General features: G+C 41.1%; 2 protein-coding genes and 1 long non-coding RNA gene across 6 annotated transcripts; 2 read left to right on the top strand and 1 right to left on the bottom strand.

The window, feature by feature from the left end:
- The first annotated feature begins 288 nt into the window (after window positions 1–288).
- Window positions 289–14,745, top strand: BBS5 (Bardet-Biedl syndrome 5). Of its 4 annotated transcripts, none has more exons than XM_083571513.1 (12): window positions 289–430; window positions 3,509–3,591; window positions 4,809–4,874; window positions 7,132–7,181; window positions 8,012–8,139; window positions 8,595–8,730; window positions 9,696–9,791; window positions 10,798–10,860; window positions 11,667–11,801; window positions 11,912–11,995; window positions 14,181–14,204; window positions 14,330–14,745. In XM_083571513.1, exons 1-12 carry the CDS (start codon window positions 369–371, stop codon window positions 14,429–14,431), a joined length of 1,029 nt encoding a protein of 342 aa, XP_083427639.1. In that variant the 5' UTR covers window positions 289–368; the 3' UTR covers window positions 14,432–14,745. The 4 variants fall into 4 exon arrangements, with proteins under 4 accessions (XP_083427639.1, XP_083427641.1, XP_083427640.1 ...); XM_083571515.1 differs by lacking the exons at window positions 14,181–14,204; window positions 14,330–14,745 and adding exons at window positions 12,479–12,511; window positions 12,546–12,728; XM_083571516.1 differs by lacking the exon at window positions 289–430 and adding an exon at window positions 1,170–1,436.
- A 1,591-nt stretch (window positions 14,746–16,336) lies between these two features.
- On the top strand, window positions 16,337–25,155 carry KLHL41 (kelch like family member 41). Its single transcript, XM_083629696.1, has 6 exons — window positions 16,337–17,666; window positions 20,448–20,605; window positions 20,687–20,794; window positions 22,057–22,242; window positions 23,546–23,692; window positions 24,801–25,155. The coding sequence occupies exons 1-6, from the start codon at window positions 16,557–16,559 to the stop codon at window positions 24,910–24,912; spliced, it is 1,821 nt and encodes a 606-aa protein (XP_083485822.1). The 5' UTR covers window positions 16,337–16,556; the 3' UTR covers window positions 24,913–25,155.
- On the bottom strand, window positions 17,975–20,440 carry LOC310743505. The gene is made up of 2 exons (XR_014539055.1): window positions 19,236–20,440; window positions 17,975–19,186 (listed from the first exon to the last, which is right to left on the bottom strand). It is a non-coding gene; the product is annotated as an uncharacterized lncRNA (long non-coding RNA).
- Window positions 25,156–26,168: the final 1,013 nt, after the last annotated feature.

Here is a 26,168-nt window from a genome sequence, read left to right as displayed (position 1 = left end):
AGGGAACTCCAGGCGGTTTACCATTATTGCTCTCCCCACTTTGATCCTTGCAAGAGCCCTGGGAGGTAGGCTCGGCAATAAATACATCCCTATCCAGGCCGCCTGGCATTCTTAGGAGCCCAGGAAACCAGTTTCCTATATGCACCCCGCAGGCGCGCCTTGGCATCCCTAATTTGATCCGCCGAGCGTCGTTAACGAGAGCGCGGATCGCCTGCAGCAGAAAAGCACGCACAACCCTAGAAGCCCGGAGCATGCGCACAACAGGCTTCTTCGCGCGTCGCGCCGAGGAAGTTTGTCCCCAGCCGGCGCCCGTCGGGGAGTTGCCAAGGAACGGCGCACGGACGCCGAGACGGGGCCCGGCGGTCACCATGGCGGCCACGGCGGACTCGCTGTGGGAGGACAGGGACGTCCGCTTCGACATCACCTCTCAGTGAGTGTTCTCGCGCGAACGGGGGCTCCCTTTCTCGCTGTGCCCCCCCCCCCGCGCGGGCGGCTCCGTCGCCACAGGGAGTCCGCGACCTCGCTAAGTAGCCGTTGGCAAAGCGGCCGCTTCCGGGCCTCGCGAGCCCGAGAGCGGAGAGCGCCGTTTCCTTCAAGCCTGTCAGCGCCATCTTGCGGGCGCCGAGGGTTCCGCCCTCGCCGTTAAAAATAAAACTCGGGATTCGCACACGCGTCTTTGGTTCCCCACGTTCTCTAGGGCACGGCTCTTCTCGGGGCTCTTTTATTTGTTAAGCGGGCTTCCTCAGGTCCCTGGACGCCAACGGCCTCTCCTCTCCTGAACACAAAAAAGTCGCGCTTGATATCCCATCAGAATTTATATACTTTCCATACACCTTTAAAGCTCGTCCGAAGCATATTTGTTGCTCCCTAAAAGAATTATGGGCGTCGTACTTTTAAGGAATTGCTGGGAATTGTAACTCTCTGAGTCTTAATATTTACAGCGCCCAGGATTCTTTTGAAGGGGGGAGATGGGCTTTAAAATGCGGTTTGTATGCAGCCTCCGGATTAGATCTTCGGGTTAGCTCTTCTCCCGTTCACACAACCACTGTCTCTCAGGCCCAGCCTACCTCAGGGGTTATTGTGAGGATGAGTTGGGCTGGGAGAGGGACTCGTTGGAAGAAGAAGGGGATAAAAGAAGTGAAATCAAACGGGATAAAAGATCAAGGACAGTTATTAACTTTTATTTGTATAGTCGTAATTTTTCGGAACGTATTTTGTATAGCCAACCATCTAGCTATATCTGCATTTTATTTATTCCTTTGCTGTGGCTTGTGGCTGACGCAAATGAAGATTATTTTAAAAACTGGATAAAGTGTAGCCTGTCGTTTTTTAAATTGATAATTGGTCAAATTGACAATCTAAACTGCCGCAATATCTCTCTCCATGGCTGATACTTAAGGAGAAAAAGGTGCCTCTGGCCTGGACAGAACAGACAAGTACGTGATTTTAGACTTGTTTATACAGGTTATACTTTATACAAACTGTTTCACCAGGTCTGTAAATATGTACCATGTGCCTGTTGATGCAAGATGGCTTGAATTCGCTGCCATGAGATGTAGTGATGACTATAAGTGTTGGGACAAATTCATAGAGGATAAAAGAGTGGCTATGCTGGTCATGCTGGCTAGGAACTGACCATTGCTACTTGCCCTGGAGATGTGACCAATTGCAACTTTGTAAATAAGTCCAGGAAAAATTGCTAGCTTGCTGGGGACAAGGAGGTTGACTGAGAAAGGATAGAGAGCCCTACCTTCCTCCAGCAGCCCCTCTGTATATCTGGGATGGGCACGAAGGAGGAGTTTTTCCATCCTCTGTCAGCTTGCTTGGTTTCTGGCCTGTGCTTAGAGAAGGGACTGAGAACTTGGCCTGCTCATTCACCTGCATAGTATTCTGTGCACACACCTGTGTGTGATTCCTTGTCACTGGTGGCTACCAATGGATTATTTAAATAACAAGCTGGATTAATAGCACTTTTAAAAAAAATAAACTTGTTTCTTTCAGAATGGAAACAAGCTTACCGTATTTTTCCCTCTATAACACGCAGATTTTTTCTCCTAAAAAGGAAGGGGAAATGTCTGTGCGTGTTATTGAGCGAATGTGTGGTCCCTGGAGCCAAATGGCAAAAAAAATCAGGCAAAAATCAAATCGCGCGTCTCGGAGAAGGGAAACCTGAAAAGAGGAAGTGGCTGCTTTCCTGCATTCTGCCTCAGGGTCTTACTGCCCACCCTCCTCTGTTTCCTTGCTGCGTTTGCTCAAACGGAACAAAGAGCAGGGAAAGCCCCTCCCCTCCAGGCAAGCAGAGTGTCGTCTCTGTGCTCCGGTGCTGCTGAAAACATGCAGGAGGGAGGGAGGGAGAGAGAGAGAGAGAGAGAGAGAGCTGGCTGGCTTGGGTGGGTAGGTGAGGGAAAACTTTTGCCTTCCTTTCCTCCCTCCCGTTATACCCCTCTCCTGCATTCTTAGCCAGCTGCTTCTCTGCACACCCCTCTCGTGCTCCTTGTCCATTCTGTATTTTTCCTTCCTTCCCCACTTAAAATGTGGTCCACATGGATCCTCAGGATCTTTGCATTGGGTCACCCCAAATTCACCATCAGATCACATAGCATGTCCATGGCTACAGCCTGCCCCCCAAAAATCACACACGCACTGTTGCCTGGGGCTGCAATGGTGCAAAAATGTGGTTAAAAAGCATGGATCCACATGGATCCTCAGGATCTTTGCATTGGGTCACCCCAAATTCACCATCAGATCACATAGCATGTCCATGGCTATAGCCTGCCCCCCCCCAAATCCCCACTGTTGCCTGGGGCTGCAATGGTGCAAAAACGTGGTTACAAAACATGGATCCTCAGGATCTTTGCATTGGGTCACCCCAAATTCACCATCAGAGCACATAGCATGTCCATGGCTACAGCCTGCCCCCCCCCAAAATCACACACCCACTGTTGCCTGGGGCTGCAATGGTGCAAAAACGTGGTTACAAAGCATGGATCCACAGGGATTCTCAGAATTTTTGCATTGGGTCACCCCAAATTCACCATCAGATCACATGTCTGTGGCCACAGCATGAAGCACAAAAATGATACATCCACTGTTTCATTCAGAATGTTTTTCCCTTGTTTTCCTCCTCTAAAAACGATGTGCGTGTTATGGTCAGGTGCGTGTTATCGAGCGAAAAATACGGTACCAAGATGTCACACATTCCTCCTTGCAGGGAATTACTTTGATTGGAACCTACAGTTAAAACATTTGATTAACATTTTCAGTACTCATGAGAAGTAAGGCAAAATGCAGATAGGTGAATGTCATTGCGCAACTCTGCCATTTCAATTAGTGTTTCATTTGGAAATATGACTCTTTTTGGTTAGGGAGAGGACAAGTTTTTTTAGTTATTATAGATTTATAGATCTTGGATTTGTGTGTGTGCATGGTGAGCATTATTGTCCCAAAATGTTTCATTGGGATATTACCAAGGGTTGAAGCAGCAACTTAACATGCAATATTGTTATAGGCAAATGAAAATGAGACCAGGAGAAGTTCTCATTGACTGTTTGGATCCTATTGAAGATACCAAAGGAAACAATGGAGAGAAAGGTACAACTTCTGGTTTCTATTGACCCTTTCTCCCTCTTTCTCAAGTGCTACCAGCACTCTGTTCCAAGCTAAAAGTTTGCAGGTTCTTGTCAGGCAGTTTTTGGAGGGTTATTTCCCACCTTCCGCCCAGCGTTATTTTATTGTTTCACAAATGTGTGTTCTTCTGCATGCCTGGGGGATTCCCCACATATGTAGAAGCCATGACCTTATTTTTGGATTGCAGGATTTTGCTTCCCAAGTGATTGGCACTGGGCCACCTGAGTTTGCTATTATTAGAGATTACGATGATGTGTCGGTTCAGATGTCCAAGATCGCCATGTGTATTTATTTATTTATTATAAATATTTATAACTTGCCTTTATATCCTTTCCTTGTGATTTATGTAGTATCAGCTCCCTTTCTTCCCCTCTTGCAGATCTTAGATAGTATGTAGGTCCTGAAAGATTTTGATTTCGTTGTGGTAGTTTGCTTGCCCAATCTCTTTTTCTAATATAGTTGCAGTTCACTCATTTCTGCTTATTTTCTTGTACAGCAGATTTGAATGGGTTATTATGCTTAGAATTCTGCATAGGAAAATAGGAAGCTGCCTTATACTGACTCAGACCATTGGCCTATCGAGTTCCCTATTGCTGTTTACAGTAACTGGCTCTCTAAGGTTTCAGTCAGGGTTCTCTCCCAGTGCTACCTGGAGTTGCTGGGAGTTGAACATGGGACCTTCCAGATGCAAAGGAGATGTTCTACCACTGAGCAATGACCCTACCCCAAATAGTAAACTCATTCTCTGAGTGGGAATCTTTATGTAGTCAAAATATCACCATCCATGCACAAGAGGTATCAGTAGGCTTGTGGAGATTGTTAGATTTGCAGTAGTACAAAAGCGTCACAAACTGAGCAAGCCAAGTGACCACAGAATCAAAAGCTGGCTCTTTGGGAGAAAAAACCAAAAATGTGGTGGGGCTGGAATGGAGTATATTAAAGAAGGTCATGGCTGGCTGAAACCCAGGAAAGGAGTGCTCCACATTTTGTGGCACATCCCACTTGTTTGTTTTATATATGTGACATTAATAAATGGATGGGGGATACTGGGTGTAGAAGATCCTGACTGAGTACATAGGATTGAGTAGGATAGCCTTCGTGTTTTCTGTCTGTCTAGTATTAGAATAATTTTGCTATAAATTAACTGGTGATTCCCCCCCCCTTTTTTTTTTAATTTCCAGGCAGACTTTTGGTAACAAACTTGAGAATTATTTGGCACTCCATTGTATTGCCTAGAGTCAACCTCTGTAAGTATCCCTTCCTTTGTTTCTATACCATTAAAAAAAATAACTGGTCAATCAAAAGCTTTTCTCCTTTACCTGGTACTGCTGCTGTTTCAAAGAGAGACATTTACATCCCAGTGTTAAGTGCATATGCTTGAAAGTCCCAATAGTTTCAGAGGTGTGAAACACCATTAGGATCAGAGTGGAAGGCTCTGGTTTCACTGTAACCTTCATCACTCTTTTAACGTTATGTATACTATCTTTATATTAGTAGTTAGAATTGACATAATTATTCCCATGTAAAGAATGCATTAGTAAATGTTCTCAAAACATTCTGGAAAATACTGAAAATTCTAGCTTTCCTTGGGTATATCTGGCATTCTTGAAAATAAGAAAGCCTTGCAGACTTTGCATTGTCCCTTACCAACTCACACTGTAATTGTCTATTTTCTTTGTGGGGAGCACACAGTGTTTCATACTTCCTAAGGTCACTTCGTATAAAAAGCGTTCTGATTCAGCATATGACTCATCACACTACTAACTTTAAATGTTGGACAACTTTCAGACTGATATAATATTAAAAAATTATAAATAAGGATGACGTACTGTGGCCAGCCTCCTTTCAGGTCCAGTGTGCTGGCAACCAGAAACTTGGTTTGCCCTTTACTGGGTTATAAAACTAGGGGGGGCAGAAATTTTTCAGGCTCTTTTTATTTGCTCATGATCTTTATCAAGGGCATGTCAGCTTAGCTCTAAAGCTGTTTTTCTACAGTGTGTCTAGTCTAGTAAGATACAGTTACCTGCTAACAAATAGTATTCTTCAAAGTGATGTTAATTCTGTTCATATAAATAGCATTTGTGGTAGCTTAGCCTTTTGTAAACATGTAGTTAATTGTGGACAAATGTGGGTTGGGACCTGAGACCATGGATAGACTTCGCTGGGGGGGGGTAGGTCTGCACCATACATCTCTTATTTAAGAAAACTCTGACACCAGGGTTAACTATCCTCTGGCAGCAGCCACTACATCAAGCTTCAAGAAGGCCACTCTTAACAGTGTGCTCAGATACTTTGGCACCATTTCTTCTTGAACTTTTCCACTGCCAACTGGTCACCGAAAGGACTTGAAACTAAGCTCTTGTACCTGAAATTGCTTATTTTTCCCTCCTTCCCGATCCATTTTCCTTTTGTGTGATGTCTTTTTGGATTGTTACCCTGAGGGAAGGAACTGTCTTTGTATGTGTGTTTGTGTGTGTGTGTTGTAAGGTTTCTCGATTGAAAAGTAAAATAAAAGTTTTGGAGATAAACAACTATGCTGCACATGTCTTCTCAAAAGTAAGCAATGCTGTGGGGTTCCTGGAAAATTTCTCATGCCCTACAGCAGGGTGACCCAACTTTTCTTTCCGAGTGGGCCCCAAGAGTACTTTGACATAGAATCCGCAGGCTCCACACTGCCTTGTTGCACCCAGGGTAGAAGGAGTGAGGCCAAAATTTTATGCCCCCTGGCTTTGGGAAGGCAGCAGAAGGACTGTGGGGGGCCTATCAAATGTTGCTGAGGGCCACCAAAAAGGCATTGAGGGCCGCATGTGTCCCTTGGGCCACGTGTTGGACCACCCTGCCCTAGACAGTGATTAGCCTGCTTTTTTTACTTGTATTTAGTAAACAAAACCAAAAAATATTGAAGGTGCCAAACTTGGCTAAAACTGTTTTGGCGTCTGTTCATTGTTACTATGAAACAGAAAATGTTCCATGGAAAAATAAGCACTGGAAAAATTGCAGCCTCTGGTTATTGGAAGCAAGTCTCATTAGACTGCAGTGGTATAAACAACTACCTGGGAGCAGGTTTCATTTAATTTAGTTGGGTTTACCTGTGAATCGATTTACTATTATAGTAGCAGCACGTGTTCCTGCAGCTACAGTTAGTACATAGCTGTCACACAGTGATTTCATTGGGAGGAATTCAATTTAATGGTGGGCTCTTCTGATCATTCCTTCAGAGCAAGTATTTCTGCTTGCCAGATGGAAATACCCCCCTCTCCTTCCCCTTTGTACTGTTCTGGGATTTCTCCTGATCCTCCAGAGCAGATTTGGGGGAGGTGGGGTGGAGAGGGAGGAAGACCTGTTGTGCTAGCGGGAACCCTTGTATTGGAATCAACTAGCACACCGGGTTAAGTTTAATTTGGGCAATTTTCTATTCCAGACAACAATATATACCAGACAGATATCTGGAGATATTCAATGACATCTTTAACAATACTGTTTTTGTTTTCCCTGATTCCTTAGCTGTTGGCTACAATTGTTTTGTAAGCACAACCACAAGAACTGCTAACTCGGTGAGTTTACGAAACAAATTTTGAATTAGAGAGTATTTGGAAATATATAACGTGCTCTCGTCAAATGACATGATTTTCCAGTTCTTCTAAAAAACATTTAATTGTCAGCAAGTCCTATGAATTTGAAAAGCAACAAAAAGCCTTGTGACACCTTAAGGGCTAATGACTTTATTATGGTATAAACCTTTGGACAAAAGTCTACTTCATTAGCTCCTTCATCGCTACCTAAGTTGGCAGAATGTGTGTAGAGAGACAAAATGTGTAAGCAGTAAAGTCAGAGAGAAATGAAATGCAGAAAAATACAGACTACAACATTTAAAGCTTAGGGGTTGTATTCAGCTAAGTCATATTCAGAGTGACCAGTTGATTTCAGTGGGTGTCCTCTGAATTTGACTTAGATACAACTATGTCTACAAAATAAGTATATGCAGAATAAGTAAAGTGAACATTCACAAAGTAGTGTTGAGTGTAACACAGATATCCTGGCTCTGGTAAGTTAATACTTGTGGTAAAAGACAAACAGTTCCAAACAAACCCCAATTAATTGCTTAATTAATACTAGTAGTGGTATAAAAACCCTTTTATCTCGATTAGGGTAATAAATTCCTGAATCTAATAAAGTGGGCTCTGCTATGCAAAAGCTTGCAGCAATTGATTAGTTTTTAAAGTGTGAGAAGACACTTTTGCTGCAACAAACTAACATGGCTGCCACCCTGGAAATTGTTACTGGTTTCCGATTATACTGAGAATACATAAATATTAAGATTGTTAATTTCTTTTGGAAACTGCAGTACTAATATACTAAATCTTATAAATCTTTTCTCTTACAGAAATTAAGAGGACAGACAGAAGCACTCTATATATTAACCAAATGTAACAATACACGTTTTGAATTCATATTTACAAATGTGGTTCCTGGAAGCCCCAGACTTTTTGCCTCTGTTATTGCTGTACACAGGTACTTGAGCTTTTTTTATTTTAAAAAGTGTTAGTCTTGCACAGAAGCAGGAAATGCTTGCTGAAGCACAATCCTAATGAAGATAGTTGGTTTAGTTGCATATGCCATATAATCAATGAATGTTAGAATGAAAGGTTTGCATATATTTTGTTCAGTGAGGAAATGGTAATAATTTGGGATTGGCGTGCATATGTATGCAAATACACAGAGCAACCCTTATATTTCAAGATAAGAATATTCTCAGAATGGGCAGATAAATGGCTTTTTAGGATAAAGGATCTTATTGAGGAAGGGCCTCCCATTGTGGAGGTTTCCCTTCAAGCTAAACTCAAGAATCTCTGGCATAATTACTTCCATGTTGCTCAAGTTAGAGGAGGCAAATTGGTTAGGTGAGGAGTATAAATATTTCTCCCGCATTTTTATCATTGTTTGAAACCGTGTTTTATTATTCCTAGAGCTTATGAAACTTCAAAAATGTACCGTGAGCTTAAGCTGAGATGTGCATTAATTCAAAACAAGCAGTTGAGATTGTTACCCAAAGAACAAGTATATGACAAAATAAATGGTGTCTGGAATTTATCTAGTGATCAGGTACAGTGGAATATATTCATAAACTGGAATTAAGAATGTGATTTTTTAAAAAGCCTTTCCTGCAAAATCTGACAAAGAAGTTCTGTAACCACCTTGTGAAACTGACTACTTGAAAAATACATGGCACTGAGGTTCAGCGGAATATTCTTAGCTCTTTAATATTTATGTGCAAGTTCTGTCATATTCCTTGAATTTCATAAGGCTGTTTCCTGAGAACCGTGAGTGGAAGGAAGCTCACAGTAGGGGACTTCCCTGCCCACTCTACTGTCCTGTCCTCCAATCCCCAAAAGACACTCCTGAGGTTCAGGGGACCCTCCATTGTGGTATTGACTGGGTCACAAGGAGCTGCTGGAGGAGAGGGAAATTAACCAAAATTGGTCAGAACCATCTTAGGAAAGAAGACCTATCCTGGTAGAAGTTGGTTCTGCACAGTTTCAATCAGTGCACCCATCTTCCAGAGTTCTCTGTATCCCACCCCACCCCATTTCAGAGGGTCCCTGTTCCTGAGGAGAAACATTTAGAAGGCCACTGCAGAAGGTGGGAAGGTCACTTCCACAAGTTTCCTTCGTCTTGCATTTCTCAAGATGCAACCCATATTCATTTGGCATGTGAAACAGAGCGTGGTGACTATTTTAGTGTGTGAAAACAGACACAAAAGCAATATTGCAGAGCAAAAAGTTATTTTTGTATACTGCTATTTTAACTTTGGCATATGTGTCTTGCATGCCATTGAACTTGAATGGTATATTATTTTGAGTCCTGTAGATGCAATGGAAAGCTTCTTACACTGTACTATGGTTCAACCCTGGTTTGCTGCAGTAAGGGTTTCACCAATGGATTTTGTATTTAAATGTGAGTTTTAGTAAATAAAAAATGCTATTCTCTTTACATTTTAAATGCAGAGGGACCTAATATAGTGTTATAGAAGGCTAGTACCAACTAATTATAATTTCTCTCTTTCCTAGGGAAATCTGGGTACCTTTTTTGTTACAAATGTAAGAGTAGTTTGGCATGCTAATATGAATGACAGCTTTAATGTCAGTATCCCATATCTACAAATTGTAAGTACAATAACAGCATAATATTTTTGCCTAAATATTAATATGGGTTACCTTATTTTAACTGTTGTATATATAATTTCCAAAGAAATACTATGCAATTTTTGGCAAGTGTCAATGGATATTAATATAAACTTGACAAAACTGACAAATCTTAGAAGTACATAGAGTCAGCCTGCAACTTGCATGCGGGGTTACATTTCAGGGACTGCATATAGGGTTCGGTGGCGGGTGGGATTGCCAAAGTCTCTTTTTCCCAGATGCCCACCCCCTTTTTAGTTTTAATTTTTAAATTTGCAAAGCACATAGAGCTGAATGTGCACAAGTTAAATGTGCATAAGTTGTGGGTTTACAGTATGTATTTCCTCTGGTGGTTGAAGTGAGTGGTCTTTTAGCTGGATGATGGTGGAAGGGGTACAGTGTCTTTGGTGTTAGAGACTTGTCCTGGATAAGTTTGCTGTGACATGCATTATCTAATATTTCCTTATTAGGCAGTGCTTATGCAGAAATATACTGATGGACAAAACTTTGCGTTTGGTCAGCTTTTAGTCTCATAGAGAGAACATGGAGGATATTCCACCTCCAAAATCTGCAGTCAGATTCACATACATCTTTGCATCAGGCCAATAGCATTTCCTCTGTACTGAGCTGTACATAGCTCACACTCTTTACCACTATGGTACACTAGTTCTTTCAAAACATGGGTCAGTTTATATGGTTTCCATGGTATTTCGCCAGTGCTGCTAGCTGAGCATTATAGTTGTTTTTTGTCAGAGGCATATGAACAGAATTCTTATCAAAGTTTCCAGATAAGATATTTTCCAACTTTTCAATGTTCTCAGTGTTCTTCTCCACTAAAAATTCATGTGCGTTTATAATTACAAGTGACTGGAAATAGAGTAATTCATTGAGTCAGTGTCAGTAATTTCAGTTAATTCTATTAAGGAGTCATATTTCAGTCATTCTTTTTAACAAACAATTTTTTTGTTTGTTTTTACTTTTCAACCAGCGTTCAGTAAAGATCAGAGACTCAAAATTTGGCTTGGCACTTGTCATTGAGAGTTCTCAGGCGGTAAGAACTCAGTATATTGTACTTCCTTCAGTTTTTTAATCATTCCATACAAAACTCCATTAAGACATTTCTAAAACATCTTCAATCAAGCACCTATACTTGGTGGTATTTATTCCTGAGGAAGTTGCTGCTTTAATTAGGATGTCATGGTAGTATGATCTTTTCAATCTGAAGAGCTTAGTTATGAGTTCACAGAATAATGACTATGATAAATGAGCACCAGGTGACTAATCAAATCTCTGAATGAGACATCGGCATATCAGCTTGGTCACTTGCTATTTTTGAGTGCTGTGCCCCTGTAAAAGTTTAGAGTCTTGAAATGATTTGCTCCTTAGTAGTTCTTGGGAGTAGAACTGTTTGTGAATAAATAGATTCAGAAACGCAATTTTGAATGTGTCATTGCTGATTACTTTCCACATGCCACAGTTGAGATTAGTACTTAAAAATAGCTCTCAACCTGGAATTGTTCCGTTGTTTTTGTAACACTATATTTACAATTATAGCCATTCATAAAAATATGGTGACTATTAATGAACACGTAACGCACTGCAAAGCCCCACTAAATTGCTATATTTATTTAATATAGATGTTGTATTGCTTCAATATAGCTGAATGTTTTAAATACTTGAGCATGATTCAAATTGACAATGCTTTGCCTCATCTTCCTAATAAAACTGTGGCTTATCGTTGATACAGTGTAACATTTTGTAGCACAATTTCAGCCAAAATGGTTTTACTGAATTTGGGTCATCATACTGTGGGATAACAATCGGATATGTTTTCTTTCAACATATACTCTCTTATAGACTGGTGGTTATGTGCTTGGATTTAAGATTGACCCAGTGGAAAAACTAGAGGGAACAGCGAAAGAAATAAAATCATTGCATCAAGTCTTTTCAGTTAATCCTATATTTGGTGTAGATTACGAAATGGAAGAAAAGGTATTCCTATTTTAAAAATATGATTTATAGAAATTAAACTAGCTACTATTTACTTAACAAGATTTAAAGATTAGATTTAAAAGTGTTTTCTTTCATTTATTAATTTTCAGCCTCAGCAGCTAGAAGATCTGACTGTGGAACAAATACAGGATGATGTAGAGATTGAGGCAGATGAGCAGACAGATGCTTTTGTGGTAAGGTTCTACAGAAAAATAATAATCCTCTGTTGATTTACCTCGAATTATGTAGTCCTGTGCATACTTTGACCCCCCCCCCCTGAACTCTGTGACGCAATTCACACGTCACCGTAAATCACAGCTAATGGCTTACTGTAAATAATGCCTGATCACTTCCACGTCACTCCTGCTCTAGTGTGTGTGGGATGATCAAGCAGCAAAGCTTGGCTTCTCTCCCTGACAAGCCATAATTGACAAGCCAAGAAAAAACCATGATCCCCATTCCAGATATCACGGTAAACCTTGTGGCTTGATCCTCCCATTTGCATTATGGGAGAGAGAAGTGGAAGTGATTGGACAGCATTAAGCCGTGAATTATTGCTTACTGTGACTGGCCCAGCATGGCTTACTGTGACTGGCCCAGCATTAGCCACTTTGAGACTCCTTCGGGTAGTGATAAAGCGGGATATCAAATCCAAACTCCTCCTCTTCTTCTTTCAGGGGGTCCCTTGACACTTGGGAGCAGGTGGTTTTTTGGTAATGGAGGACTAGAGCGGGGGGTGGGAATGGCCAGGAAAGCCCCGCTGCATGGAGTTCCATTCATCTCTGCGTCCAACCCTGTATTTCACAAAAAAATTCTTGGTTGTGAAGAATGGGAGCCTACTTGCAGTAGGTTATATCTTGCTCACCTGCATGTTTCATACTCATTTGAGTTTGTGATTAAACAGAGTGGCTCCATTTCAGCTGGCAATCACTTTGAAGCTATGCTGTTCTTGTGGTCCAGCTGCATGAAGTGATAAGAATACAGTGGTGCCCCACAAGACGAATGCCTCGCAAGACGGAAAACCCGCGAGACGAAAGGGTTTTCCGTTTTGGAGGTGCTTCGCAAAACGAATTTCCTATGGGCTTGCTTCGCAAGACGAAAATGTCTTGCGAGTTCCTGCGGGTTTTTTTCCCTTTTTCCCCCCTTTTTCCCAAGCCGCTAAGCCGCTTATCAGCTGATCTGCTAAGCCGCTAAGCTGCTTAACAGCTGATCCGCTAAGCCGCTTAACAGCTGATCCGCTAAGCCGCTTAACAGCTGATCCACTAAACCGCTTATAGCGCTAATCCGCTAAGCCGCTAATGGGCTTGCTTCGCAAGACGAAAAAACCGCAAGACGAAGAGACTCGCGGAACGGATTCTTTTCGTCTTGCGAGGCACCACTGTACACATGATTATTTTTTGCCCTGTAAAAGACAAACAAAATAAAACTTCTGAGGTCCTTTAAAAGTCACCTTAATTCCAGAGACCCTTGGGAGCAGGAAGGGGATCCTATAGCACAGGCAGAAGTCCCTTGCACAGTATAGTGACCACCTGTGACAATACATCTATTACAATCACACTGGATTTTTCAAAGATCAAAATGCTATCACATATCTTCTACCTCTTCAGTATGCCTTCAAATATCTGGTGAGTTGCTAAGCACCTTTGGGTTCCTTACTTCATTAAGGAAAGAAATGTGAATAACTTTCTCATGTGAATATTTCACTCTTTGTTTGACAGTCACCAAAGGCATGACACTAGAACACATTTCTTAAGAGTATTAATGCTGTTGAAATAATCAACAGTCCTGACCTCTGTATCAGTGTGGTGTATCAAAGTGAAGAAAGCTGTTTTAATTACTGCTCACAATTGCTGTAGGTTATGTATGATTGAAGCATTTCCTTTGTGTTTAAACAAGCTGGCAGAAAACTGGCAGTTGAAAACTGGCAGAAAAAATCTGTCAGGGTGAAGAGATTTTTCTTTTATTTGATAGAGTGTAAAATGGAGTTACTCATACTGAATAAGGGGGAAATGAAACAAAATGGCAGTACATGGTTTTAATAACCACTTCAGATATAATAGATAATTAGATAATTAGATCCAAAAGTATTTAATTGAACTGAGTTACTTGGTGTTTGTGTTTGAATTAACAAATGTTCAATTCTTAGGCTGCATTACTATCCAGTTACCAGGGAATAAGCCCCACAGAACTCAGTGGGGCTTCTCAGCAGGCATACACAAGGTTGTGCTGTTTATAATTAAAATATTTAAGATGATATATAATGTTAATTGTAGGCCCACGGATTTCAGTGGGTCTCCTTTGAGTATGACTAACATTACATAGCACCCTTAGACAACTACTTTTTAAGGTTTTTAATTTTTTTCTACTTTTCTGTTGTAGGCTTATTTTGCTGATGGAAATAAGGTAAGGTTTCATTTTATTTTTAGTGAAAACTTAATAGTGTGTTAGTTCCTAATGGCCTAATTGATTATACAGTATTAACCTTTGTTTTCTTGCATTTCCTCTCTTCCTCATTTCCTGAAAAAAAGCAACAGGACCGTGAGCCTGTTTTTTCTGAAGAGTTGGGGCTTGCCATAGAAAAACTAAAGGATGGCTTCACACTGCAAGGACTCTGGGAAGTAATGGGTTGACATTATTTTAAAGCAACATTTAATTAATCTGTTTAGTCCCTAAAAGTCATGTATTGAAAAAGCTACAGCTCCCTGTTTTATAGTGGTTATATTTGCAAGAAAACTATTACAAGAAGGAAGAAATAATGATGTACAGTGTATAGTTGTCATGTTATAATAAAATATATTTGATTATATATTCATGGAATGTACAGTTTTGTAAAAGTATACAGTGCTTTCAGTGGTTACATTTAAAATTATTTAAAAATATTTGATTATTTAGAATATGTGTTGGTCTCATATGAGTGTAAATAAAAATATTTTTAAGGAAATAACATGAGATAATACGTGGTATTTCTGAATTTCCAACTATGACCCAGTCATTAAATCTTACTCTTACTTCATTCCACCAATATACTGCACATTCCATTACCCTGGATGTATGCTAAGAAATGAAGTTTACTTTTATGAATTCTACTGATTGCTGTGACAAATGTTGAATTTGTCTTGTCATTGTACCTTTTTATCTGTTCAATATTTATTTCCATTTTACTTACTAACTATTACCGACTATTGATTTGGTGCACACCATTTGTGATTCTGCTTTGCCAGTAACACCACACCTGGGGATTCCACTAAATAAAGCTTCAGAGTGATAAATCCCACCTATTGTCTTCAAGCGAGTCCCAAACAGAATGACATGTGTATGTGTGTGTGTACATGTAAAATTGCATAATACTATAATTCATCAAAAATTTCATTCCAGCTTTGTTTTTGTCAAATTTGTTTATCTGTAGGAGTATCACAACATAATTTTTCCATGCAGTGAACTAACAGTATGCTGCATGCAAAATTAAATCTCAGTTATTGTTTGAGAGAGGCAGCTGCTAAGTTTTCACGAGACCATACCATGCGCACAATTTCTGTAAATGGAAAAATGTCAAATGACTTCTTCATCCAGCTGTTATTTTAGCAGCTGATCTGTTGCGTATACATTGAGAAAAACCCCAGTTAATCTTTCCTAAATAAGTATGTAGGGCTAGCTCCAGATTTAAGAGTGTAATCCTATGTCTACTCAGAAGTAAGTTCTGTCGAATTCTGAGGTTTAGTGTCAGGTAGGTGGAGTCAGGAATGCAGCCTAAGTTACACTTTAGGTCCCATTGGAATCACTGAAACTTCAGTTACTCATGACTAAATTTTTCACTTCCTTTTCAATGGAGCATAAGTGTGACTAACTTAGTCCTACATCCAACCCATTTCTTCTGATGAAAGTTATATTGAAAGTATAAAGGTGAATTTCAGTAAACTGTATAAAATTGCAGGGGTGGTACATTTAAAATTAGAATTTATATGTCAGTAGTAGAAGAATTGTACCTGTTGATTCATTTAATAAGTAGCCACTATGTTCCCAGAAATCTTACGTTCTTGCTTTGACTCCAGCAGCGGCTCCATTATCATTCTTGAATGATATGAAAAGTACACCCAGTCTGGCTAAGCACACATACTACATCACTGACATTTTGGGACGCAATCCTGCTTTTATTTTAAATCAGTGGACATTTTCCCATTGCTTAAAGGGTGAATATGTTATTAAATGAAAGTAACTTTATATTTGTATCTAGCAGATATTTCATAGGAATTTGTTTTCATAGGCATAAGCACTGGCCTGATTTTTCTGAAACAATCTTTTAAATGAATGCAATGACTCAGTTATGAATGGCTATCATAGTTCCACCTGCTGGCTTCCACTTTTCCCATCTTGCTTGAGTAATATTAGCATTTTAAAGACCTACTTCATAGTAACTGCCTTGGTTCTAATTCTGCACCTTTGCTGACTGCAGGTGCTAACTATATTCTGCAAGTAATCTTGGTGATTCAGTGTGTGTAACCAAGTAAAAGTGGTTCCCTAGTGACTAAAAGCAACAGTTGCTTCTTTCAACCCATGACAGCTGCAAGCTCCACTCTTCTTTCCACACCATCCACCCTAAATTCCAGCTTGTGAAAGTCTGTACCTATATTTAGCTGGCAAGATTAAATTGCAGAAGCTTCAGGCCGGGCAGAGCACATTGATCTGCCTTTTTCAGGGAAACCTAGGTACCAGCAAGAGGGCTCTCACTCCAACCTCCTTGCCCAGTCGTTCCACAAAATGGATTCCCGAAGAGAACTTGCGGAAGAGCTTCGGCTTTATCAATCCACTCTTCTTCAAGATGGCCTTAGGGAACTTTTGGAAGAGAAAAAGTTTGTTGATTGTTCCCTAAAAGCCGGGGATAAAAGTCTCCCTTGCCACAGACTGATTCTGTCAGCCTGTAGTCCTTATTTCCGTGAGTACTTCTTATCGGAGCAAAGCGAGGAGAAAAAGAAAGAGGTGGTGCTGGACAATGTCGATCCTGTCATCCTAGATATGATTCTTAAGTACCTTTATTCTGCAAGCATTGACCTCAACGATTCTAACGTGCAAGATATTTTTGCTTTGGCAAGCCGCTTTCAAATCCCTTCCGTTTTCACTGTCTGTGTTTCTTACCTCCAGAAGAGACTTGCTGTTGGCAATTGCCTGGCCATCCTGAGATTAGGTCTCCTCCTCGATTGCCCGAGACTTGCCCTGTCCGCCCGTGATTTTATATCAGACCACTTTGTGAAGATTTGCAAAGAAGAGGACTTCAGACAGCTCGCCCATCACGAATTGATCTCCGTGATTTCGCCAGACAGCTTGAACATCGAAAAGGAGGAAGTGGTTTTTGAGGCTGTGATGAGATGGGTGCAAGCGGATAAAGAGAATCGAGCGAAGAACCTCGGAGAAGTGTTTGACTGCATCCGCTTTCGCCTGATGGACGAGAAATATTTCAAGGAGCATGTTGAGAAGGATGAAATCATCAAAAGCAACCCAGATCTTTCAAAAAAGATTAAGGTTATTAAAGATGCCTTTGCTGGGAAACTGCCAGAGCCAACCAAAGGTGCAGGGAAATCGGGCAAAGGAGAGGTTAATGGTGACGTGGGGGACGAAGATTTGCTTCCTGGTTACCTGAATGATATTCCGAGGCATGGAATGTTTACTAAAGACCTTATTCTTCTCATAAACGATACTGCTTCTGTGGCTTATGACCCCACAGAGAATGAATGTTACCTGGCAGCGCTGTCGGAACAGATTCCCAGAAATCATTCCAGCATAGTCACTAAACAGAAGCAGGTTTATGTAGTGGGAGGACTGTATGTGGATGAAGAGAACAAGGAGCAGCCTTTCCAGTCATACTTTTTCCAGGTATAAATCTCTGGTTTGTTTGGTAAGGGAAGAAATAATTGAACTCCACATACTGAAAATATAGCTTTTGTGTGGCTCCTTTGGTGTGCAACTTTTCTGTAGGAGCTGTACATCCTGTATCGTCTTTCTAGTTCAAGGTCATAAGAGTTTAGAAATCCAAAGGTGCATAATAATTTTATCCTGTAATTTTACCATTGATCCAATAATTTCACCACTCCTTCCAGATTACCCTTGATCCTCTTTTGCTTTCTAAACTGTCTGATTTCCTCTATAATATTAGAAGATTCTCCTCTAAAAGCTTTTTAAAAAAACATTTGTCAACAACACCAACTGTGTTGGTCTACAAAATGTTATTGACGTGAAACCGAAATTGTACTGTATAACAGAAGCTGTGGCATCATGTGTGCTCTGACTTAAAATCACAGCTCTATCCTGGTGAAATGTCTGAAAGAACCTACTCACATGCAGTTAATACTTGCATAAATGTGAGCAGAGAGCGGGGGCAGAGCCAGCAGGAATAAGTGCAATCCCACTCCCCTTGAATGTCTGCTCAGATGAACATCTGAACATGTGTAAAGTGGGTTTTTAATGTGGGCCTTAGCGTCCTGTCCATATTTATATGTTTTCTAGCTTGCCTTTGTTTCTTCCCTGTTTTACGTCATATACATGACAGATCCACACCATACATTTAAACTCTATTTAAAGCACATGGCTTCTCCCAAAGAATCCTGGGAACTGTATTTTCTCCCTCACAAAGTTACAATTCCCAGCATCCTTAACAAACCACAGCCCCCAGGATTGTTTGGGTGATCTGTCCATAGTTAGACATTCTAATACAGTGAGTCCTGATGGACATAACACCTGCTACACACACACACACACACAGAGAGAGAGAGAGAGAACAATTCCAAGGGTCTCCCCATTCATTTCAGCAGCATATTTATGGACATTGCTTTTGCAGGCTGTGTGCATTCTGGGTACATGTAGACTTCTAGGTCAAAATGTGCTACGTTGCTCACTTTGTTGCTGTTCTTTTTTAAGTTCATCACAATGTACTTTCCCCTGTCAATAAATGAGCCCAAATATCTTAAGCCATTGATGGGTTGAGCAAGATGGCTCATTTTGTCTGCAGTACTATAGTTTTGTGTTACCTGCACAAGCAGCAGGTAGACCCCCCATACTTTCCCTTCCCATCTCTTCTGGGACAGCTGCAAGGAAGAGATTAGAGGCATCTGTGTTCACTTTTAAACCAATTGGAGTTCCTTGTTGCATCGGAACAGTTTGATTAGTTTAAGCAATTGTTAACCTATATTTTCTAACAAGCCAAAATTGTAAGCTTGTTGGAACAGGCCATAGTTTAAAATAACCAGTGTTTCCACAAGTTCAGGCATAACAAACAACTGATAAATGGAGGATCCTATTTGCCCTGCAATATATTAGAAGGTAGTTTGTATGTTTCGAGCCACTGTCCTACAGTAATTCACAGGGCTTGGTGCCATCAAAAGGGTTTCCCTGATGACCTGGGTTGTTGGACAGGCTTCTACACAAGGTGGTGGTCATTCAGGTAACTGCCATGTTTGGTCTTTATTAGTCCAGCTACCTGCTTTTCTTCTATTTCTCTATTTACTCTTTATTCCTTCTACTTTTGTATTTTTCAATCCCCCACCCTACCCTCAGTATAGCCTCCAAGTGACTGGGCCATATTGTAGCTGCTCACTCAGCCAAGGCTCTGTCTTGGCCCATCTTTACACAAGCTGTATTTAAATTTAAATATTCATCTACTCACTTCACCTGTCTTGTTCAGATTTCTTTCTCTCCTGCTCTCACCCAACACCCAAATAATTCAGTTCTGGCTGCTTTAAAGGGAGTGTACATTTCCATCCCAGTTCACGTTCACCACAAACGATTGACATAATCATGGACCTCCTTTTTGCAATTGGCAAAACATTTTGCAAAAAAAGAGAGCCCAGGGTGAGGTACTACAATCCAGAGATAAATTCCCCACCTCTGTGAAAAACATGTCCAGGTAAGTAGAAGAATTGGTGGGTAGACGGGGGAGATAAAATAGCTCTTGGAAAGTTTGAATGTGAAACAGACATAAAAAAGGAAGAAAAATGTATAGCCAGGGAAACATAGCAAGCATTATTAGGGCAGGGCATAGTTTAGTCATTTTCAAAAGGTGCATTGGGACTCGCAAGTTTGGTACAGAGGTCTGGTGGGGTGGAGGACGGTATAATCAAGATTCAAGTTGGGGAAGCTTGTGGGATGGGACTAAAGAAGACACACAATGCATAAAGGTTTTTAAAATGGGGAGGAGGGGAATGCTGTCATGGATCAGATCTACTTATTTGTAATCTCTATACAAGCCTACAGATGATATCTCTGCTAGCAGAGTCCCATATGGGAAACATTTAAAGGTAGGCTAGAGTTTTGGTAGGTTAGCCCTCTCCCAAATCATGTGCACACATCCACAGGGTGTAGCTCTCACCTTCCAAGTTCTCTTTCCAGAAGTACATTCAGAGTCTTCACTGTGTGTGGTTAAAAGTCAGGATGGGAGGAATGGATTCTGTACTGTTTCTTTTCTTCACCTGCTTATTCTACCTTTTATCTTACAATGTTCCCACCCCCTTTTCAGTCTTCCTTCCTTCCTTTGCACAGTTTACTATTACCTCTTTGAGCACTCTTGTTTTACCATCTTTCAGGCCTATGTACTCTTTTGTATGTCATTTTGTATGTCTTTGCTAATACTTCTTATTTTGATTTTTTTGGGGGGAAATATAGTTGGATACCATCACTTCTGAATGGGTTGGTCTTCCTCCGCTGCCATCAGCCAGGTGCCTGTTTGGACTAGGTGAACTGGAGAACAAAATCTATGTAATTGCAGGCAAAGACCTCCAAACTGAGGAGTCTCTGGATTCAGTACTATGCTATGATCCCACGTAGGTGCCTTCATATTGTTGTGTTTATTGGAGCTTCTCGTTGAATTTTCTGTTGCCTTACTGGGTCCTCTTCCATTCCAGATCCCTCAAATGGAATGAGGTCAAAAAGCTTCCCCTCAAAGTCTATGGCCATGCTACTACTTCACACAATGGAGTTGTATATTGTCTTGGAGGAAAGACTGATGATAAGTGAGTACTTCAAAAGTGTCCCAATGGTGGGGGGGGGGCATGGTAAAAAGTTTCTACTTGTGCCCTGTTTCAACCCCTGATTAACCTTGATTAAAGTTGGTGCCCATGTAACCAAAACTGAAGTTAAAGGCAGTGGGGAATCTCTGCTGCAGAGAGGAAAAGGGCTGGAACCCATGGTCGTATGAATTAGTATTGATTGACTGATTGATTGAAAATATATACCACTCTATACCCACAGGTCTCAGGGAGGTTCACAATTGCATGTCCCATTGCATGTGTCCAGTGTCACCATACTGGAGGGGTGAAACCTCAGCCTATAGTTTTAGAAATATCCAGCATTGGTTTTTGGCTGTGTGTATATTATGCAACATTCTGGGAGAATATGTTGATTTGCTCTTGAACTATACTGTAGCAACAAATTGGCTGAGGATGGCAGAATTAATGGAAAACTTGTAACATATACAGAAGAGACCATGGCAAGTTAATGAAATGCGCCACTGCTGAAAAAAGAATGGGTATTCCATTAGTTAAATATCATGGGAGCGGAACATCATCCTCTTTGTATGCCACCTTTCCATAGTTAAAACCATGTTCAAGGCAGCTTACAGCATAAAAAGATTTGCATAAATGTAGTCAAAAAGAATAAATAAAAAGGATGCCAAAATGTACATGACCAAACTGAACGATTTTCACATAAATCATAAGTTCTAAATGTAAAGATACAAAAAATTAGTATCAACGACAGCAACGAAAACTCCTAAATAGTACCCAACCCAAGAGACTGTTCAGCAGCCTCAACCTTTGTAGCTGGAGTCAGTCCGGGCCCTGCCCTCCCATGCCAGGTGGGAAAAGGACTGCAAGGCTGGGAGCAGGTCTTCCATCTCAAGATGCTGTGAGGTGTTTTCTCTGAGGACTTTTGATCCAGACCACAGAAGCCAAGGCAGCCATTCTAAGAAAGGATAGAGAAAAATATTAGGAAGTTGACATCTGCAATATAAATAACAGAAAGAACTCAGGATACAAATTAATGCATTATCTTCCCATTTAAAGTCATGGGATGTTAAGGTGTTTGGCATATCTATCTAGAAGTTATTTCTTGGTCCTAGCGTGTTATGCTTGGATTGGATTTGAAACTATTTTCCAAATCCGAATGCCTGTTATCCTTGAAGTGGAAATGTCTTGCAAGATGTTCACACCTTTTCGTTGTGACCGCCGAGTTGTGATTTCTGAGAACAATTCACGTTGTTTCTTTCTCTCCACAGAAAATGCACTAACAGAGTGTTTGCATACAATTCCAAGAGGGGAGACTGGCGTGATCTTCCCCCTATGAAAGTGGCTCGCTCTATGTTTGGCATAGCTGTTCATAAAGGCAAAATTGTGATTGCAGGGGGCGTTACCGAAGAGGGCCTCTCCGCTTCCGTTGAAGCATTTGATCTCACCACTAACAAGTGAGTGTGATATCCAGTTTCATTCTCATTGGCCACATCTATGCCGGAGATTTCCCCACTACAGATATGCAGAAACCCACTACCAAATTCACACGATCTGTCTTGGAAAGGGGTGATTGTGTTTAGAATGACAGTACCATATTGCCTCCCTTCTTCCATTAGCAGAGGCAGCCAATGCAGCAGTGATTTGGGGGTGGGCAGTTGAAGGAGTGGTGGTGTCTTAGCGGTGGCATTGCGCTCATCGAGATGGGATGAGGTAACAGGGCAAGGCTGGGGGAGCTCTGGGTTAGCAGCAGTGGTCCTATAGATGTGTGTACACTTGCAAGGTGACCGCCACCCAGTGTTAGAAACTGGGACAGAAAAGCTAGGAGCCAAATGGCTTCTGGGAACTGGGTTGTGGGTGCCAGAATAGAATGTCTAGTCGCCACCAGGGTGGGTGGGTCGGCAACGCTTTTTTTTTATTACAGTGGTACCTCTGCTTACGTACTTAATTCGTTCCGGAGGTCCATTCTTAACCTGAAACTGTTCTTAACCTGAAGCACCACTTTAGCTAATGGGGCCTCCCGCTGCTGCTGTGCCGCCGGAGAACAATTTCTGTTCTCATCCTGAAGCAAAGTTCTTAACCCGAGGTACTATTTCTGGGTTAGCGGAGTCTGTAACCTGAAGCGTATGTAACCTGAAGCATATGTAACCCGAGGTACCACTGTATTTAAATAAGCATTAACTAATACGCAATTCACATAAGTGACACATTGTTAATAGAAATTGTTAGCAGAAATTGTTAATACATGTTTAATTTGGTGTTTGCAATTAAAATATTGGTACCGTACTTCAGTTTTCAAAACGTTCTACTCTTCGTTGTTAAACTCCTCATTGTCTGTTGTTAGTGTATACTTCAAAGCTTCAAAGCACATACATTTCAGAAATCTTCAAGTGTCAGCCAGGCGGAAAAAAATGGCAGCAAGACTTTTTGAGGTGCTCACAAGTGGAGAATCTTTAGGTGCAAAATGCGCCTGGCGCCCTGATAATTTCGAACCTTGCTGCCACCCCAAAACTCCCCCAGTTTTGGCACCATCACCTCACCATATGTTGGAACTTGGCTAGAAGTTTTCCAGCATATCTGAGAAAGTGTGGGTTGTATCCAACATTTTCACTTCATTCCTTGAAGGAGTTCTGCTCACAGAAGGAGTCCTTGCATGAATGAAGTGGAAACAATATATATATATATATATTTCCCTGCTCTGCTGTTATACCAAAGTTATGTTTTAAAACTGAGCATTATCTAATATTTGTTAATTTACAGATGGGAGGTTATGCCAGAATTTCCACAAGAGAGAAGCTCCATTTCTTTAATTGAACTGTCTGGCTCTTTGTATGCTATTGGGGGCTTTGCGATGATTCAGCTTGAAACAAAGGAATTTGCACCTAATGAGGTGAACGACATCTGGAAGTAAGTTGTGTTTGAATATTACTCTTTTTGCTAATCAAAGACCGTAACCGCATACATGTTGGCTGGCACTCCCGCTGAACTTAATGGGATCTGCTTCTGAGTAGACATGTATAGGATACTGTATGAGAGCCTAAAATATTTCATATTTACACTGCACGAGGTCATCTCCAGAATCCAGTGAAGAACTGCTGCTTTTGTAAATGTTCTAATGTCAGCTTATTTTTTATTGACAATCTTTTGACAATCTATATTATCATCTCATCTGAAGCCTGTTAATTCCACCTTTTTTTTGCTACGAAATATTACTCACTTCAGAGGACTAAATAATCTTAACTTCAGGTTAATAAAAAAGTTGTCAAAATGCTTTCCAGATCTGAGGAGTAACCTCTTTACCCACAAACAGGCCAGACTCTTTGCTTGAGTACTGTGTAGGTGTTTGCGGAGACAGGTCTCTACCAAGGAGTGGTGGATGGATTTGTCTATCTTTTATGCAAGGGTTTATGCTAGATTGCCTTTCAAAGGCAGTGTTTGGCTACAGCTTTGTGCTGGCCCCACACTGTCCCTGAAACTGCTCTGTGGGGAAAGAACAGATTTAGGGACCGCATGGGCAGAGAAGGGGAGATCATTCCAAAACGATCTGCATAGTGCGGTGTTGAAAGCACCCCTAAGATTTTTGGCCTAACATGTTCAGAACAGAAATATACCATATAAACTGATGCAGATAACTGATTCAGTTAAGAGCTGACAGAATTACTTGAGTCGTGAAATTTTAAAGCAGGGATCAGGAACCACCGGCCGCCCTGGGTCATTGGATTCCTACTCCCTCCCATCATCCCCTTTCAGCGTGGCCAACGGTCACGGATAATGGGAGTTGCCCAATAACAGGTGGAGGACCACAAGGAAAAAGAACGTTGGGAAATAACAAACAGTTCCAGAGCTGTGAAATGAGTCACTAAATCAATGATGTACTATGGAGAACAAAGCCTTATCGTCATAGCTAGCCTTTTATGTTGGGATCCTAATGCATGGTTGGTATTTGTAAACACAGAAAGGGATTCGTTGCTCTGTGATCTCAGGTGCCTACTTATAGTAACTTTTGTCCATGCAGGTATGACGACGAGAAGAAGGAGTGGTGTGGGATGCTGAAAGAAATTCGCTATGCTTCTGGTGCCTCTTGCCTTTCTGTTGGCCTGAATCTCTTTAAGCTTTCAAAGCTGTAAAGTGAAAGGAAGATTGACGAATGATGATTTTTTATTTTTTATTGGCCCCCTCTGGTTTTGTTGTGCAAGCTTACCCTGTACAGAGATTGAGAACTCCCTTGATTCATTAAACTGTTCATGTATCCGTCTTATACGTATTAACTTCTGTAGGTGCCCAATGCCCCCACCCTCAGTTTTTACTAACAGTTTGAATTTGAAGTAAATTCTGCTGTAACACTGAATAAAATTGAATTTGACTAAAAATGAGACTGGGAGGTTTCACCTAGAAATGGTTCCTACCCGTGCAATTTTTGCTGTAGCCTCATATACAAAATACGCTTATGGCCCCAATCTTCCAGGCTGTCTTGGATTGCTATACATTTCAAAACTATTTTCACATAAAATGGGCTTGGAGCTTCTGCACCAATCACAGCAGAGGACTTTACTATACCTTGCCTTCCTCCGCTGCCTGAGGATTGGAAGATCCTCTGGCACACTACAGCATATGGATCAAGGAGTTGAAATAGGAAGGGACAATTTCTAAAAAAATATATAAGGGAACTCCCCTCTCCTGCATAAGCAGAAACTTCCTCTGCCTGGTATTCCTTTAACTGTATAGCCAATTCCTGTGCTTGCATTCTGAGAATCAGGTTATGGAAGCCACCTCCATTTTTTAAAGATCAGCTTGGCTTCCCCTTAAAATATGGGGGTGATATTTGCTGAGTTGTGGAGTTCTGCAGGTTTAAAGCATGGGCCAGCCCTGAAATAGGAGGGGGACACCATGAAATAAATGCCAACTATTTGGAGGAGCGGTTTGCCTCTCTGCAACGGACAAGCAACCTGTGGTTGTCACTCACAATGCCTGGCAGGCTCAAGCGCTTGTGCTATTGTTGCACGTCTCCTGTTCTTTCAGCGGCTGCGGCAGCAGCAGACCCGAGGGGAGATTCATACTGGGAAGGAAACATTACTGCAATTCACCAGCTCTTAGCAGAGGAAGATAGTTTTTAAATAGCAACATGACACATTACTAGCTGGAACCAATTCAAAAATCAGAGTGTGGTAGCTTTCTAGTTCACCAGGCTAGAAGTAGCTCTGTAGAAGGAAGAAGCAGGTATAAAGGTATCATAAACTGAGGGGAACAGGCAAGTGTGGTTTACTTTCACTTACTTTGAGCTAAAGCGAAATTTCAAGGTGCAGAGACACATTCCATCCTAATGACTTCCATTAGGCTTTTTGTTCCATTGTCTTTTATTGCCCATTTGTATGCATATGAGAAA

Source organism: Podarcis filfolensis (genome assembly GCF_964270895.1).
Source record: "Podarcis filfolensis genome assembly, chromosome: 1".
In the NCBI taxonomy this organism is placed as follows: domain Eukaryota; kingdom Metazoa; phylum Chordata; class Lepidosauria; order Squamata; family Lacertidae; genus Podarcis; species Podarcis filfolensis.
The sequence above is the reverse complement of the archived record's forward strand: the minus strand, read 5'-3'. Positions and strand labels throughout refer to the sequence as shown.